Source organism: Macaca fascicularis, chromosome 1 (genome assembly GCF_037993035.2).
Source record: "Macaca fascicularis isolate 582-1 chromosome 1, T2T-MFA8v1.1".
Lineage (NCBI taxonomy): Eukaryota > Metazoa > Chordata > Mammalia > Primates > Cercopithecidae > Macaca > Macaca fascicularis.
The window spans coordinates 117,036,557-117,055,446 of record NC_088375.1 but is presented as its reverse complement, the minus strand read 5'-3'; the positions used below and the strand labels follow the sequence as shown (position 1 = coordinate 117,055,446).

Sequence of the window (18,890 nt, the reverse complement as noted above, 5' to 3'; positions counted from 1 at the left end):
AGTAAAAAAACTAGACATGGCATGTGTGTGTGTATGTGTAGATGCATATGGAGATCCACTGTAGGATCCTGGTGTCTCAGAGGGGATGAAACATCTCTCCTAATAACATCATTTGGCTCTGTACACCTAACACTTTGGTGCCAGACTATTTTCTTGAGCTGGTGAGGTACAGACTCAATATGTCTTCATAATAATCCTATCAGCTAGGAGCAATTATTCCTAATGCTTCAGATAAGGAAATTGAAACGCAAAGAAGATATGTATGCTCACACAGCAAGTAGGTACTAGAGTCAGCACTTAATCTCAGAGCAGTGTGGGCCTAGAGTCTATGCTCTTATTCATAGTCCTCTACCCCAGACTCCTGGGAGGAGTCCTCCCATCATTGCTGAAAATTTAGAACTTTCAAAAGTTCATGAAATCATTTATGTAAATTATGAAAATTAAGCCACAGTTCTGTTCTCTGGTAACATATGAATCAAGACCATTTATGGGCAATCTCAGAAATAAACCTACCACATCCGCCCCCAGTGCTTTTGACTCATTACCTCTATGCCTTTGCCAAACAACCAGATGTTGTAAAGCTGGTTACCTTCAATGGAGCAGTAAGCAAAGGCACCCCACTCAAACCTTGTGATCTATCACGGCAGTGGAGTCACTGCCTGTAGGTGGATTTTTTTGGTTTGTTTTTCACCCAAGCCTGAATCCTGGCTCCCCTGTAAAGAGAGCTCCATAAAGGCTCAGCCAAAGGTGAATGGCAGTGACACTGTGGCAGTCTTTTGTTCCTAATGAAGCACCTTAGGGTTCATTTTGTGACCAGGTTCTACTCTAGGAGATCCTAATTTAGTAGCTTAGGGAAGAAGCTGAGACATACAGATTTAAAAGCAAAACAAAACAAAACAAACTCCATGGGTGATTATGATATACAGATAGAATTGAGAACCCCTGGAATGGGCTAATTGGATGGAGGTCTTTTACCTGCCTGTGAAAGGTAAAGAATGTCTGACATCAATAATGATAATGGTAATAAATTAAATTAGTAGAATGAATGAATGCTTCCATGAAGTCTTGGGATTTAAATGTTTCCTATTTGGTAATTTAATTAGAAATAAGCATATTTGGGGGTCTATAGTTCCTAGCCTCAGCATTATCAAGAGACCCATCTTTTATAGGAGGTTATGACCTGGCTTAAGTTAGTTCTCTCTGTGTCCCTCACCCATAATTCACTCTCGGCTCTGTGCTCCTTGGTTCATCTTCCCTACAGGTTGCATTTGGATTGCTCCCCAATACTCCTTTTTCTATCTTTATGCCTTGCATAGTTTGATTGGTTACCTTGGGGTCTCCAGCTCTGCTTTTATATATACAGTAGAATTAATTTCTTCTTCTACTATTATATTACCCTAAGTGAACCTGATGCCCAGGAGCCACTGTGACTGACCCATTTCCCTGTTGCCTACAGAAATTAGTAGATAGAGAAGTTAAGGCAGAAGAGAGGTTCAGTTTAGAGGCAGAAAACAACTTTGTATGAAATAGCAAGACAGACATTTGAGGAGTCTTTGTTTTACCCAAATTGATAGAAAAAAGATAGTCATCGTCTTGTGGGGACATTGTGAATATCTTGCTGAAAAATAAGAGAAAGCACTAAAAGACCTTTCCAAGTTACTTGCTATTATGTTATATGTTATGTTATTATGACTAACATTGCTTCTGAGAAAATGCAATTAATTTTTTTTCCTGTTGGATGCTGATTCTATCTTTGAATCTTGATGAATTTTTCTGAGTAGCATGTGTAAATCTTGTGTATTATTCACATCCACCGGTGCATCACTCTCTTCCTTCCTTCCCTTCTTGCATATACATTTCTAGGAAACATGAAGATCAGAAGGAAAAACTACCAACAAATATAAAAAGAAAAACCACCCAACCGTAATACATTTCTGGCTCAACTGGAAATGTAAAGAACTATAATTTTATTCTCATGGCCTAATTTTGTCTATGCTGTTTAAAACCATTAAGTGATTATAATTTTGAAAAATACCAGAGAAGCTAGTGCATCTGTTCTTTCAGCTTACATTATGGAGAAGAAGAAGCCTACAATATCTTGATAGCAGGACCTCTGTGTTTTTAGCATGTCTCCATTAAGGGAGTGATGTCTATGTAGCAGATGAGAATGAAATGATGCTTTGGGTTGGGTGACAAAATACAATGATTGTCACTAAAGGAGAAGAGCCCACCTTACTATTTTGCTTGCACTACCCTTCAGTGGAAAGGGCTGCATTTGAAGAAGCAATATGGTCTGGAGCAAAATTATATGATAATGGCTCATAATAAAGAGCGGACTCTGTGTGTGTGAAATTTAATGCATTATCAGTCCTCAACTAAGTGTTAACATTAAAAGTCAGACACAAAAAAGATTTTGTCATCTCAAAATGCATCTTTATCATCATTCAAGAGGCAATACTAGAGTCAAACATCTCATTGGGGCTCTATTACTACCAGGAAACTTCCAGTCTTCAGACTTCCAAAAAATTCCCTGTAATGGGAATTAAACCAAACCAAAAGGTTTTATGACTATTTGAGCAGTCCTGTTCTGCATCACAGGCTAACTTTACTCAACTTTTTAGCCTAATAGGCTACAGTTGCACAGCACATTTGGAACTTTAAAATGTATATCTCATTTGCATTTTGGAATTGCTATAAAATAAATACAAAACCTTAAAATTAATAATTAGAAATCTGTAAGTCCTTTAAACCTTCTTCATGCTGGAAGATAATAAGTAAAGTACCTTTGGAATAATAGCTCCTTAATTTCCAGCATTTATAAGTAACCTCAGTTTGGTTGTATAATATGTACCCATCTCCCTAACTCCAGTCAATGCAAAATCATTTCTGATAGATAAACACACATTGTAAACTCAAACATTAGTTTAAGGTAATTAATAGCAACTAGGAAAAAGAAGGGAATGTATGTGCTATGAAATCTGTGACTATAAGAATTCACAGGTCAACAGATTGGATTTACTTGATGCTAACAGCAGCTGTACACAAAGGAAAGCAAAGTCATGATGGGTTTATTACCTCAGGAGTTAGGCATACAGGAGTGCTTGAAAATCCATTATGTATAGGAAAGTAAGAAAAGCTGGCCAGGTGTGGTGGCTCACGCCTGTAATCCCAGCATTTTGGGAGACTGATGTAGGTGGATCACCTGAGGTCAGGAGTTTGAGACCAGCCTGGCCAACATGGTGAAACCCCGTCTCTACCAAAAATACAAAAATTAGCCCGGCGTGGTGGTGGGCGCCTTTAATCCCAGCTACTCGAGAGACTGAGACAGGAGAATCGCTTGAACTCAGGAGGCAGAGTTGCAATGAACTGAGATTGCACCACTGTCCAGCCTAGGCGACAAAGAGAGACTCCGTTTAAAAAAAAAAAGAAAAAAAAGCTGTAATAAAAACATAATTGTAAAGAACTATCATTGCTATTTGAAAAATTATTTAGAATATACACACATGTTTCTGACATTCTTAAGGTGTGATTTCCTCTAGATGATTGAAAAATCCCCTAAGCCTCAATAGTTTAAAATAGAATGGTTTTAGATAGATATTTTTAAAAATTGATTTACATACTCCTTGTGTACTGAATATAATTTAACTTTTTAATGAACAAGTTTGAATGTCAGAATTGAGGGACTAGCAGTTAAGTGCTATAATCAAAAACAAGGGGAAGCAATATCTTCTTCTCTCCCCCACCCACCAGATGTGCTTTTCCTCCACGATGCCATGTATCAAGTTGTCTAGGGTAGAACTATGTATGTTATCTTTGATCCCCTCCCCTGCCATCAAATCAACTACGTTATCTGAATGCTTCTTTAAATGCCTGCTCTTTCTTTGCCAATAATACTGCTATAGTTCAGGCCATTAATATTTCCATGCTAGATGACAGGAAGTTTTCTAACGGGTTTCTCTGCCTTTATGTAGTCTGACCACCCTGAAGTCCTTTTCCATTTTATAGACAGAATGATTCTTCTAAAAATGCATATCTGATCTAATCATTCCTCTGCTTAAAACCCTTTCATGGCTTCCTACTGCTCTCAAAATAAAGCCCAACTACTTAATGTGGCCTCTTTCAGGCCCGTATGATTCAATCTCTATTACTTGCTTTTTGTCTGCTTGATCTAGCTGTTTCTGATTGTTAAACTCTCTCATTCGTATGGTGGGCTTGTCAATTTATCTTGGTAATTCTAGAGGTTTTGCTTTCTATAATAGAAAGCTGTGTTGTTAGGTGCCTTAAACTTCTTGGTAGTGACCCTCTATTTCTATTAATATATTTGATTTTAAAGACTGTTTTTTTTGTCTGATATTAGTAATGTTTCATCAGTTTTCTTTTTGTTTGTGTTTTGATAATTCATCTCTTTTTTATTCTCTCATATCAAGACTTTTTGTTTAGTTTTGTGGTCTTTTTTTTTTTTTTGAAACAGGGTCTCGCTCTGTCTCCCAGGCTAGAGTGCAGCGGCAGCCTCAACCTCCTGGACTCAAGTGATTCTCTCATTAAGCCTCCCAAGTAGCTGGAACTACAGGCGAGTGCCACCACACTGGGCTAACTTTTCTATTGTTTGTGGAGATGGGTTTTTGCCATGTTGCCCAGGCTAGTCTTGAACTCCTGGGCTCAAACGATCTACCTGCCTCAGCCTCGCAAAGTGCTGGGATTCCAGGTGTGAGCCACCACACTCGGCCTAATTTTGTGTTGCTTTAAGTCAAGTTGATAATCTCTGTCTTTTAAACGTAACTTAGATCTATTTAGTTATTGTGCTTATTAATACAGATTTGAAATTAATTCTACTTTGTTTGTATATTTGTTTTCTTTGCTATAACTGGGAGCGGTCTCGCTCTGTCGCCCAGGCTGGAGTGCAGTGGAGCCATCTCAGCTCACTGCAAGCTCTGCCTCCCAGGTTCACACCATTCTCCTGCCTCAGCCTCCCGAGTAGCTGGGACTACAGGTGCCTGCCACCATGCCTGGCTAATTTTGTGTGTGTGTGTTTTCAGTAGTGACGGGGTTTCACCGTGTTAGCCAGGATGGTCTCGATCTCCTGACCTTGTGATTCGCCTGCCTCAGCCTCCCAAAGTGCTGGGATTACAGGCATGAGCCACTGCGCCTGGCCTATAACTTTATTTTTTAAAACTTTTTCTATTTTCGGTTAAGTTACCAGTTTTCTATATTGCATCTCCCCAACACTTGGCCACTCTTTCCTCTCTGCTTATTTAGAAGCTCTAAGTGATATTTTTATCAATATAAACTATTTTAAGTACAAAGCATTCAGAGAAGCCAGGCAGTGTAGCTTATTCCTATAATCCCAGCTACTTTGGAGGCTGAGTGAGCCAGAGGACCCTTGAGCCCAGGGGTTCAGAGCCAGCCTGGGCAACATAATGAGATCTTATCTCTAAAAAAACAAAACAAAACAAAACAAAACAAAAACCAAAGTATTCAGACAAAGTCATTATTTCTAGCCCTCTTCCAAACAGATATGACAAAGTCCTTAGCTTACTTTACCCATTTACCCTTCCTTCCCTCTTGTTATTTTTTTTTTTAAACAAAAAGTGGTTATTTTTAATTCTACCACATATTTTAATTTCTTCCCTCACAAGTATCTCTTATATCATATGTTTTCCCTCTGGGCTTATTTTTCTTTAGTAGTTCTTTGGTGTCGGTCTGTTGGTAGTAAGCTCCCTTAGTCTTTTATGATTGAAAATGTTTGTTTTGTCCTTTCCCTTAAATGGTAGTTTATCTGGAAATCAATTTCTTGTTTGATAGTGTTTCATTCAGCACTTCTATCATTTAGTTGTCTTCTTGTTTCCATTGTTGTTTTGAGGAATCTAGTTAAAGTTCCTTTGTAGATAATCAGTATTTTTTCCCTTTGGTAACTTGTGATTTTATCTTTATCTTTATTGTTCTGTGCTTTCACTATAATGTGACAAAAGTGTTAGCTTATCTTTATGTGCTCAGTACACATGATGCTCTGATGTTTTCATTAGAAAACCTCAGCCATTTCTCTCTTTTTTTTTTTTTTTTAAGACGGAATTTCACTTTTGTCGCCCAGGCTGGAGTGCAATGGCATGATCTCGGCTCACTGCAACCTCCATCTCCTGGGTTCAAGCGACCATGCCGAGCTAATTTTGTGTATTTTTAGTAGAGCTGGGTTTTCACCATGTTGGTCAGGCTGGTCTTGAACTGGTGATCCACCCGCCTCAGCCTCCCAAAGTGCTGGGATTATAGGCCTGAGCCACCGAACCCGGCCGGCCATTTCTTTTTCTTCTCTACTCTTCCTTTCAGTGTTTCCTTCCAGAACTTCTATTACACATATGTTGGAGACACTCAATCTAACCCCAGGAATCTGAAATTTTCTTTCACATTTAAAAATCTCTTTATTTTTATTTATTTTATTAAATTAATTAATTTTTTTTTTTTTGAGACCGAGTCTCGCTCTGTCGCCCAGGCTGGAGTGCTGTGGCGCGATATCGGCCCATTGCAAGCTCCGCCTCAGCCTCCCGAGTAGTGGGACTACAGGCGCCTGCCACCTCGCCTGGCTAATTTTTTGTATTTTTGGTAGAGACGGGGTTTCACTGTGTTAGCCAGGATGGGCTCGATCTCCTGACCTGGTGATCTGCCTGCCTCAGCCTCCCAAATTGATGGGATTACAGGTGTGAGCCACCGTGCCCAGCCAGAAAAAAAAAAAAAAACCCTTTATTTTTCTAAAGTCTGTTCTGGGTGAATTCTTTAATACATCCCTTTAATTCACTACTTTTTCTCTTCAACTTTGGTTAGCTCCAGATATCTTTTGATTTCAATGACCATATTTTTATTTTTCAAATTTTTATTAGTTCTTTTTCATATTTACCTGTTTTTTAATTCAGCCTGTATATGTTCCTTAATTTCTTGTCCTTTCAAAATGGGTGCTATGCATCCACTTATAAAATATCAAATTCAAAAATACTTAATTTAAAAATATTTGCCAGATAGTTCCATAGAATTATTTTTATTTGGAGGGAATACATGCTCTGAGTGTTCATTTTGTTGGCTATCTTTCATAGTATTAGATATTTTTATGTGTTGAAACTTGGTAGTCAGGCTCATTTTGAGGGGAAGTTTTTATTTGCTTTTTCCTGTTTTTAGTTTGTTTATTTTTTCTCATTCCCTCTGGGCTCACCCCTCCATGCTTAGTGATTTTGCCTCCACGTGTCTCCCCAGACCTCCATTCTAGAATTAGATCTAAAGCTGACATCTTGATGCTGCTATTCCTAGTGATGCCACAGGCCAAACCACATGGCCAGCTGCTTGACTTCATTCCTGATTCCAAGGCTGTGTCTTTGATCTTCTACTTTCGCAGGTAGTGGATTGGCAGTGGTTTATTTTCAGCCACCTTTCACGAGTTCCTGGCTTCAAGCACTAAGCCTGGCTCCTGCCCTCAACTGAAGCATCTGTAATTCCTCTCACCTTGCAGGAGACAATAATCTTGGCGTTTGAACCCGAGACCCTAGTGAGTTTGTAGCTTCAGCCTTGCTGAATGCTTTCTGTTTGGTTCCACTTTAGATCCATGAAAACGATCATTTTGTTCTTGAGCCTGGTTATGTCTTTTTGGGTTTCTCTATTTTTTAGCCATCATTTCTCTTTGTATGGAGGAAAAGGAGTAGATGAAACCATGGTGTTACTGCACCAAGTTGAGTAGATATATTTCTGTGTGTACTTCTCTATTTTTACCTCTCACCATCGCTACCTTACAGTTTATGTTCTAGCCGTAATGAACTACTTTCAGTTTCCAGAGGGTCAATAAATTGCACGCCTGTCTCCCAACCCCCAACTTTGGATGAAATAAGACAACAGATGAAAGTCAAATAGAGACTTAAAAAAATTGGTATCTATATTATATCTATATCTATCTGCCCTTATGCTTCATTAAAGATGAGCTAATAAAACTAGGTTCTAGATCTGTAACCCAAAAGGGCTTGCCAACATTCTCTGCTGACTCTCAACCCCCACAGAATCTAGCCTTGGAACAGCCCACTAAAGGGGAAGTTTGGGTCTGCAGCCTAACGTGTTTAACCAAGATCATTGCAGTGATCCAGGGCAGAAAGCGAAAAAAAAGAATGAATTTATTAGATTAGTTCCACCCAGTCAAGAACTATGAGTTAATTAATGTAACAGTACTCACCAATCAAGTAACTCACTCCTGAATGTGAAGAATAGTGGTATAAGAAGCCAGAACTAGTACTCCAGTAGAAATTCCCCTCTCCTCCCATGGAAACATGGTGCCAAGGGAGAGGAAGTTCCCTTAACACCTTAACACACAGGCCATACTCTTTCTCATTCCTCTAAGTCTTGTCTTTTTCCCTCCCTCCCTCCCTCCCTCCCTCCTCCCTCCCTCCTTCCTCCCTCCCTCCCTCCTTCCTTCCTTCCTTCCTCCCTCCCTCCCTCCTTTCTTCTTTACCTCTCTTTTGTTTTTTTTCTTTTCTTTTCTTTTTGAGACAGAGTTTTGCTCTTGTTGCCCAGGCTGGAGTGCAATGGTGCGATCTTGGCTCGCTGCAATCTCCACCTCCCGGGTTCAAGAGATTCTCCTGCCTCAGTCTCCTGAGTAGCTGGGATTACATGCATATGCCACCATGCCCGGCTAATTTTGTATTTTTAGTAGAGACAAGGTTTCTCCACCTTGGTCAGGCTGGTCTTGAACTCCCGACTTCAGGTGATCCTCCCACCTCGGCCTCTCAAAGGGCCAGAATCATAGGCGTGAGCCACTGCATCTGGCCCTTTTGTCTCTTTCTTTTGAGACAAGGTCTTGCCAGGTTGGAGTCCAGTGGTATGATCTTAGCTCACTGCAGCCTTCAACTCCTGGGCTCAAGCTATGGGAGAGGAGGTTCCCTTAACACATGCCATGCCCTTTCTCTTTCCTCTATTCCTTGTCCCCCCCCCTTCTTCCCTTCCCTTCCGTCCTTCTCTTCCTTTCTCTCCTTTCCTTCCCTTCCCTCCTCCCCTACCTTTCCTTTCTCTTCCCTCTCTTTTCTCTTTCTTTTGAGACAAGGACTTGCTCTATTACACTTTGAACTCCTGGGCTCGAGCTATCCTCTACCTCAGCTTCCTGAGTAGCTAGGACTGCAGGTGCACACAACCGTGCCTGGCTAATTTTAAATTTATTTTTGTAGAGACACAGTCTCACCATGTTGCCCAGGCTTCCAAAGCTGGGATTACGGGTGTGAGTCACCTCACCTGGTCCCTCTAAGTATTTTCAAAAGCTCTTCCCTCCTCTATCTGCCAACTCTTACTTTTTCTAATGCCTATAATAAAAACAATACTTAATACTTATTGAATCCCAACTATGGGGAGAAGTACTATCACATACATACATTATTGAGTTTAATCCTCATAACAACCCTATGAGGTATGTATTTTTAACCTGATTTTATGGATGAATAAATTAAGAACAAGTAAGATTTCCTTTGTTTCCAAGATTGTACAAGTAAATCTCAGGATTAGGCCCAGGTTTCTCCAGCTCCAGAGTCCATGTTCTTTTCATCATATACAGCTGCCTCTCATGTTTTATTCATCTCTGGATGCCTAAAACATAGCCTAACACCAACAAAGAATGAGTGCTCAATAATAATGAATGAACATATAAGTCAATGAAACATATTTTCAAACTAGCTGTCTAGAGTGGATTTAAAACTATTTTAGCTGGGCGCGGTGGCTCAAGCCTGTAATCCCAGCACTTTGGGAGGCCGAGACAGGCGGATCACGAGGTCAGGAGATCGAGACCATCCTGGCTAACATGGTGAAACCCCGTCTCTACTAAAAAAAATACAAAAAACTAGCCGGCCGAGGTGGCAGACGCCTGTAGTCCCAGCTACTCCGGAGGCTGAGGCAGGAGAATGGCGTAAACCTGGGAGGCGGAGCTTGCAGTGAGCTGAGATCCGGCCACCGCACTCCAGCCTGGGTGACAGAGCGAGACTCCGTCTCCGGAAAAAAAAAAAAAAAAAAAAAAAATTATTTTAATATAAGGATTTATAAAGAATTCCTAACCTCTTTTGGAGTCAAATTCCTTTTCATAAAGGTGGATATGAGGATCCAGCTTTGAAGGTTACTGTAGGGTTTGCTAGGTTTGATGTATCTCTGCAGTCACATCCGTCCAGCCCTCCCAATTTTAGGTTTTCTTCCCCTGGCTGACCAAAGTGACATCTTCTCTGCTGGTTTCGTTCTGCTTTTGTCCCTGGCCCAAGCTTGTTGCCTACCTGAAAGAGCGAGTTCTTCCTAGTCCCTGATCACTTATACTTGTAAAATGACTGAAACTTCACATACTACTACCAGCCACAGTACCTCCATGTAAAGGCACGCTGTGTATTAGTCAAGACTCGATTGTAAGCCATAGAAACTAATTCTGACTGAAAAAGGAATTGATAGGCTTATATAACTGAGAAGTTCAAAAGATGAACTAGCCTTAGATATACTTGGATTCAGAGAAGTAGATTTACAATGAGTTCATTGAAGTTTAAATTTCTGGGTTACTAATTGCTCGGTCCTGTCTTAGGCTCTGGGAGAGGTCCTAGCAACGTCTTTACATAATCATGTTTTTCTAAATCTTGTAAAAATAAAATATTTCAATCATGATTGGTTAAGATTGTGGTTTCTTTTCTACTCTGATTTCCTATCTGTCACACTGCTCCATTGGTGGTCGCATGGGTTGGGTGGTGTTGCTGTGGTCTCAGCATTACTAAGACATACTCACTTGTAATGGAATTCAGTTTAGCAAAATCCACTTTTTTTTTTTTTTCTGTGTCGCCAGGCTGGAGTGCAGTGGTGCAATCTTGGCTCACTGTAATCTCTGCCTCCTGAGTTCAAACGATTCTTCTGCCTCAGCCTCCTGAGTAGCTGGTATGACAAGCGCATGCCACCATACCCAGCTACTTTTTGTATTTTTAGTGGAGACAGGTTTTCACCATGTTGGCCAGGATGGTCTCAATCTCCTGACCTCGTGATCCACCCGCCTTGGCCTCCCAAAGTGTTGCGATTACAGCATGAGCCACCACACCAGCCCTAAAATCCACTTTTATAATTCATTTTGTATTTGTAATTTTGTATTATTTTTCTTAAAGAGGACTCCTCAAATTATGTATGCTTCCAGCCCCACAAGACCCAGATCCACCCTTGCCAGGGGCTCGAGTGATACCATATGGATACTTTTTCTCTCAGTGTTTCAGCTCTTTTCTTCTCTGTTTGCTTCATTAGTAGCAAATGTCCTCACATGGTGGCAAGAAGGCCATCAGCAGCTCTAAGGTTACAGCATGCTCAGGGCTGGTAATTCTAAGGAAGAGATACCACTTTTGCTGATGACGTTAGGAAATGACCTACGGAGGGTTTGGATTAGCTTGGTTTGAGTCATTTGCCCTTCTCCAAACCAATCATTATGGCCAGGGAAATGTGGAACACAGGTTAGTCAAATCTGGGTAGCATCCCTGGATCTAGTTGATGACGGGATCAAGTGCTATAGTGGGTGGTTGAGAGATCATCCCAATATAGACCCATAGACTAAGACTGGGGAAAAGATAGTTTTCTAAAGGGATGCTAGACAAACTGGAATTTCATGTTTCCAAGTCACACAAACACTACAACCATCAGCAACCTATCATTTTGAATAGAACAAACAAGTCTTTAGAGTATTTTAGAAACAATAGCTCTTGGATCCTTAAACAGTCCTATAAAATAGGTAAGGACTATTATGTTTTATCAATAAGGAAACTCAGTAAGGAGTTGAGCTAGGTTTGAAATCCATGTCTTTTGACTCCTAGTGCAGTACGTCATATACATTTAAAGAGCTTCATTTTATTAATGGATGTAAAGAGGTAAAACATTGCCTGAAATAAGAGGGTACTGCCTGTGAAAGCACAAATACCATCTATCTCTTTTGATTACAGAAACATGTTGGCAATACCCATTAGTCATTCTGAACCCATTTTACTTGTAATGTAATAAGCACTGCCCCACCATTTTCACTTTCCCAACTCAAGAGTGTTGCGAGATTAGGGCCAGGCAAGCTATTTACTGGAAGAGTAGAGCAGGAAATTTTCTGCATAAATGGCAGGAAAAACTAGCTATGGGTGCCTGCGCATGCTCTGTTCCCTAGGCTGAAGCATGATCCTTCTCTTATAGTTCAAGGCTCAGCTCAGGTGACCCTGGATTCAGTAACTTTCCCTGACACTTTCCCAATCCACCTCCTCTCACTCTGGTGGCCCCTTCAGTGTTCCCATAAAGCCCGTGACACTGCTCCAAGAGCATTCTTCCCACCATCCTGTAATCATCAGTGTTCATCTATTCCTCCACACCAGCCTGCAAACTCACTGAGCATAAGGATTCTGACTTATTTTTCCCAATCTCTAGCACTTAGTACAGGATTTGTCAAATAGTAGTCCTCCAACAAATGAGTCTTTTATAAGCAAATGACCCTCAAGTACTTTGGCTCAGAGAGGCATCCAAGCTTTTTGGCTTTGCTGACTTTCATGGATCTAACTTGAGGGCTTCATAGCACTGAACCTCAGTTTATCCCTGACCTCTGAGGAAAATGCCTCATAGAGGAAAGCAAGAGGGGAAGGAGCAGGGCTGAAGCCTGTTGTTTCCCTACACATTCAGTGGTCATGTCCAGTAATTTCTCCTCTACTATCTTCCTTGTACATTTTGGGCACCAGTTGGAACAGGTTACATAAGTAAATCAAAAGCCTCTTTTTGCATACCAGCTTTTTTTTCTGTAGCACTTCAGTTTCACTTAAAACAGAGCTACGTGTGTGTGTGCACATGCATGTGTGTGTTTGTGTGTATAATAGGTGTGAAAATGGTTTCAATAATAGAAAACATATGGTTGAACAAATACAAGTAACTTCCATATTGCAATACACAAGTGGATCTTAGGAGTGGTCCTGTAAATCTGTAGGAGTAAATTTTGTTTAGTAATTTCTTCTGATTTCTAAAATATTAATTTATATACATTTGTAAAAGGGAAATCATCACTTTGGAATCTCTGATCAAAGGTTAACTACTCTTTGAAAATGAAATACTCTCTTTAGACTCTCTGGAATGAAACCCTTCCCTATTGTACATGTACACACACATACACACATACATAGAACAGGCTGCATACTGTTTCTGCTGACTGCCTTCAGATGGGCCGGTCTGTGTGTTCATCTTGATACGACTCAGTCCACCTATTTGAAATCGGACCTTAACTTTTTCAGGCACCAGTTCCTTTGTAATTTTTATTTAATGGTAAATATAATACAACAGAACACAATGCAGAAAATCATATGTAATACCAGTATCTTAACAGAACAGGTGCAATCTTTTTCAAATATTCTTTGTCTTTTTATGTTTTTAAGTGCATATAATCATAATGAATACATTTGCAACTTGCTTTTTTTTTTTTTTAAACAACACAATTCTTTAAAAACTCAGACTTGCCTTTAGAAAAGTGGATATATGTAATACTACATATACAATATTTTCATTGGTAGTGTAGGAGTATGATAACTGATGGTATCATCAATGACTTTAAAATTGCTGGCTGCATCATCAATGACTTTAAAATTGCTGGCTGCATTTGGACATCTGCAATAACCCCTAAATTGTTTTTACTCTCATGAAGGAAAAATGAATTTTGCAAAACAGACAAGCAAAGAGAAAGGGGTCTTCTCCATCAGCCGTGAGGTCTTAGTTGCTCAAGCTACACTTGTCAACTACGTTATGTCAGGTTTCATGATTGAAATCTCTTGTGGTTAAGTCTGGTGTTGACCTAGGTAATATTTACTTTGCAAGACTTACATAACTTGCTATTTCATTCAGAGTTCAGTATTTACTTTCCCTGTGAACTTTTCATGGAAAATAATGATCTCAACAGCAGGAAAACAGTGTGTTCTTTTCCCCCCTTTGGCTCACAGAGTCTCAACATTAGAGACTTATTCTTAAATTTGGCACATTTTATAGAGACACATTGGGAAGGCTGAAAGTTTTGTACATATACTCTTCACTACTGTCCACCATAAATCTCACTAGGGACTGCGCACTCCTTGCTTACCAGTCTCCCTCGGTAAACTGGTGAGAGGTGACCCTCAACGTTTTTACTTTTTATTTGCTGAAGCAGGATCAATGACAATGACTTCTTTTGTCATGTGGTAGGCAGTTAGATATGCAGAGCTTCTAGAAATAGTGCAGACTGGGAGACTGGAATGTAGTTACCAAGTGTGCCAATGAACATGAGATTTTTTTGCTTGATTTTTAAGCTAAGGCTGACTTACTCTCCTGACATTTAAGGGCCTCCTCTCCAATTCCCAGTCATCAGTAAAGGATGTGTACACGGAATGACAATATTAGAGCAAAAACAACCTGCAAGTAAATCGGATGCATGAGTCTATGTATCTTGCAAGGAAATCTTTTGCACTTAATCACAACATGGCTCTTCTCAATACTATGGAGAACAGAATTGATTCAGAATGTTTTCAAGCCTGAACGTAAACAATATTGTTGTCTTTTGGGTTTCAGCACCTCCTTATTCATCCCTATTTTTTTCTTTTATGGGAAGAGTGGTGGTGAGGTGTGTGAAGATGATAGAACGTGCCCCAGAAACTGAACCAAGAAGAGGCGCCTGTCATATCGGGGGTACCTAGATTCCTGTGAAAGGAAGCCCAGCTGAAGGAGCAGAGTCACCACTTTATTTTAAACACAAAACATGGCACATGTTGGTGCTCTCTCTCTCCATTAATGGAGCCTCGTGAGGATGGGCTGCATGGAAGTTTGAGACCCTGTTGCTGAATCCTCGGGCCTGATGGTCTATCACCGAAGACAAGACTTCCACAGAATCACACTAAACATTAACCTAAGCCATCAGAAGCCGTTAACTCCCGTGACACTAAATTTCAGCGAAACCTTCGGGACCCACCCCCTCACTCCCTCTCGCCTAAACGCTGGGTCAACCCCACGAACTGGCGGTGGCAAGGCCCTGGGCACCGGTGAAGTTCTCCGGGCAGCGCCGATCGGCGATCTTCTCTTCTTTCGCGCTCAGACGGCGGAGGCAGCAGGACGCTTTCGGGCTGCTGGAGCCGGCGGCGGCGAGAGGCCGGAGCCCGGGCGGCCGGGCGGGGTGGGGGAGGGGCGGCGGCAGCGGGGCCGGGAGCGTGCGCGCGCACCTTACACTCCGCCGCCCGGGGACGCCCACTGGCGAGTCGGGGCCGGTAGGCCGGCCCGGGCCCCGTCGCCCCCGCCCTCCGGTTCCTCTCCGGCGTGAGCCCAACGGGTGTCGGCCCAGCAGCTGCTGCGCTCACCAGGCCTGGGGAGGCAGGGTACCGGGACCGGGCCGCAGCCCCGCGCGGCGTGGGTGCGCTGGCTCTTCGGCAGCCGCCGCCAGAGCGAGCAGCTGCGAGCCACCGGAGGCGGCGCGAAAGAGGCCCCCGCGGCCGGGCAGGAAGGAGACGCGGACGACCTCTGCCTGCCCGAGGCGCGGCTGCTCCCGCGCGCCCCGGGCCTCCTGCCGCTCCAGGGCTGAGTGAGGAATGAGCCAGCGCCTGCCCTGGGCTCTCGGAGCGTGGGCCGCGGCTCGGCTTCTTAGGCGCGGGGGCTCGGCCACTGCGGCCGACGGCCTAGCTCGGAGAGCACGCGCCGAGGTTCACTGAACCGGCCGCGGAGAGGAGGAGGAGGAGGAGGAGGAGGTAGCGGAGGAGGAGCTCGGCGGGGGCGGCCGCCGCGCTTCCCCTCCCCCGGTACACGCCAGGGCTTCTCAGTGGCCGCTGGAGCAGGAAGTTCCGCTCCCTGACAGACTCGTGCGGTAGCAACAGCGGCGGCGGCCGCGGCGGCTGGCCGGGCTCAGGTATTTCGGACGCGATTGCCCTTCGCGCCACCCGTCGAGTGGGCAGCCTCAGAACTCAGCCGGGCGCCGGGCTCCTGCCAGGCAGCGCCGGGAAGCGCGGGCGGCCGAGAACTCCTTTCTGCTACTTCGCCCAGCGCCCCTGCTTCGGCTTCCCAGCGAGGTGGGAGACCTTCCTCCCTGTTTGCAGACGTCCGTGGGAGACCCTTATATTTTTCACCGCTAAGGTTAAGAGATTCTGGAATAGAAGCGTCGGAGGAGATCAAGTGAACCTTCTACAACTCCTCGGATGTCGCCACGCTCCCTTTCGGGGCGGAAGACTACGTTTGAGCATCTCACCGAGGTGCAGGAATGGAAGAACCCACCTTGCAGCTTTTCTGCAGTGTGGCTTGCCTGATCTACCCCTGGGAATGAAGAGGAGGCTTGTAATAACCCAGTGCAGTACAGATGTTAAAGAGGATATCGCAGAACCTAAACTTGTGATCGTTTGTGGGAGGTCACACACGTTTCTGAGTGGAAATGGACGGGCGTAAACGACGTGCCCCCTTAAAAAGCACAACAATCCTTTAAGAGGAGCGAAATTGAGTTTTCCCATTTCGGCCAAGATTTTGAAGACAGTTCAATGTATTGTACGTTTGACATAAGATGAGAACTTTCTAAAGTATTCTCTCCGAGAGCGTAAACGATGACTACCCCAGCCCTGCTGCCCCTCTCTGGACGTAGGATACCACCTCTGAACCTGGGGCCGCCCTCCTTCCCACATCACAGGGCTACCTTGAGACTTTCTGAGAAGTTTATTCTTCTCCTTATTCTTAGTGCCTTCATCACCCTGTGTTTTGGGGCATTCTTTTTCCTTCCAGACTCTTCAAAACACAAACGCTTTGATTTGGGTTTAGAAGATGTGTTAATTCCACATGTAGATGCCGGTAAAGGGGCTAAAAACCCTGGAGTCTTCCTGATCCATGGACCCGATGAACATAGACACAGGTTTGTTTATTTCAGAAGTTCTGGTACTAACATTTGGCAGAGCAAGGTACGGTGATTGGATCGAATCTGTCTTTTTTTTTCTCCTTGCAGTAAAATGTAATTTTCCGAGTCGTAGGAATTGTATTGTTACTTCAACACAGGCTGAATAAAACCATAGACTGGAGGGACTCATAGAGTCCTATCTAAGTCGTTCTTCTCTTTGGTTTTATATAAGAAAAACATTTGGGTTCAGAGTTGTGTCCAATGTGGACATCTGGGAAGGGAGGTACGAAAACTTAACCTAAAGAAATGGTGACATAAGCTGTGCCTGCATTTATTAAGAACGTGTTGCAGTCAGTCATTTGTGCCACCATGTGAAATCAAAGCATTGAACCTTGACAGCTCTTTTGGGTTTGCTCTCCCAGAGGGCTCTCGTTTTCTGGCTTGTAGTTGAAGCTTAGTAGTGAATCTTAGCCTTTTAGGATGACAAACGTGGGCAGAATATACCTGTCATTTCTTAACGTGAAAATATCCTGGTTTTTGTTCTTTTTTTGGGGATGTGTGTTGGTGCTCTATATGAAATCAGTTAAAAGGTATTGAATCCTAAGTTATTGCACTTTGTGAGGCTTGTAGACAAGACTTACTTTTGTAAAATTTAATTTTGCTCTCTCTTTTAATGTAATAGATGGACTGTGTCAAGCAGCTGTTAGAATTTGGTTGATTAAGGGGTTCACATTCTTTCAGATCACTAAATCTAAAGTGAGCTCTGGGGAGAGCATAGCCAAACTAGGATAAAATGGGAGCTTTAGTTACAATTTTCATAATTTTTATATTTGTACTCAAAAGAAGAGTTTGGGAAAGTAGTTGACTTTTCTTAAACCTGCCATCTTTTCCCTGTTTCTTAAAATAATTCTTGAGTATGTGGGAAAAAAATCATATGCTTGAATTCAGGTCCCATCTGATGATAGTTTTAACTTTTTGTCAAGCACCGAAAAAGCTTAGGTTCACATATGAGCTTACGTTAAGTATTTGGGAAAATGCACTGTTTTATGAGAACTGGTTTTTCTTTTTTTCTCAACCTAGTTAATTCATTACTTGTGTGATGGTTCTTTGACTTTTGGGTGAACTTTATGGAGTAGTTGTTAATTTGGAATTTTTCCCATTTTCAACTACTGTACTGGATTTCTTTCTTTAATTTTACCCTGTGTGTGTTGTGACTTTAAGAATAAACACTAACATGATCTGTGAAATATGTTATTGAAAAATTAACAGTGAAAGTAGTTTTCCTTGAAAATCTTATTTCCCATGATATTTGTATAACCTATGAAATATATTGAGAAATTGTGTTAAGGCTGTTTTTAGAGCTGTTTCACAGCACTCACACATTAACATTACTTAGCTCTATTATTAATAGTATCTGTCATGTACTAAGCAGTTTAAAAAACACATTTTGCATGGTCTAAAAGATTAAAATATGACCACATTTTAGTTGAAAAACATTTACACAAAAATTCTCAGTAAATGGAGTTAAAATATGAAATTTGAATGAAAATACAGATATGTGCCTTTCATTCACATTTTTAATAGTCTGTATAAATAGTGTAAACAAGAATTCTTAAATTTATAAAGCCCTTGGATATATATGCATATGTATTTAGCTATCTAAAACTACTGGGTTCCTGAGTTTGGAATGAGAGATTGGTTATTTTTCTGATAGCAAGGAGTGGTTTGTGAGCCATGCCCTGAGTTTTGGCTAGTAAGAGTCTGGATAGCAAGAGATACATGTGAGTCTGGATAGATTCTAATGCAGTTTTTGGAATCTGTTCGGTTCCTGAGTTTTGGAAAACGAGAATTCAAATAGAGTTCAGGTAGCAAAGGATCCTTGTATTATTTCTTTATATTTCTGTGGTTATATCAGTTTACATTTGTTTTAGCGTATTATTTGCTGTTGTTTACTGTATCAGAAAAGAGTCTGTAGTAATAAACTTTCTTTTACTTTGAGCAAAGAAATACATTTTAAATTAAGTGTATGTTTCAAATGTGGAAACAA

General features: G+C 41.8%; 1 protein-coding gene across 4 annotated transcripts in view; it reads left to right on the top strand.

Annotated features, from left to right (window-relative positions):
• Nucleotides 1-15,824: 15,824 nt before the first annotated feature.
• The window catches only part of MAN1A2 (mannosidase alpha class 1A member 2), a 167,234-nt gene continuing 164,168 nt past the window's right edge, over nucleotides 15,825-18,890 (top strand). For all 4 annotated transcript variants that reach the window (XR_012416090.1, XM_005542189.5, XM_005542191.5 and 1 more), the window contains exon 1: nucleotides 15,825-16,861. Coding sequence is in view for 2 of the 4 variants with exons in the window: in XM_005542189.5 (XP_005542246.1) it covers nucleotides 16,560-16,861 (302 nt within the window). In the remaining 2 variants the exon portion in view is untranslated. The remainder of the gene's footprint in view (nucleotides 16,862-18,890) is intronic.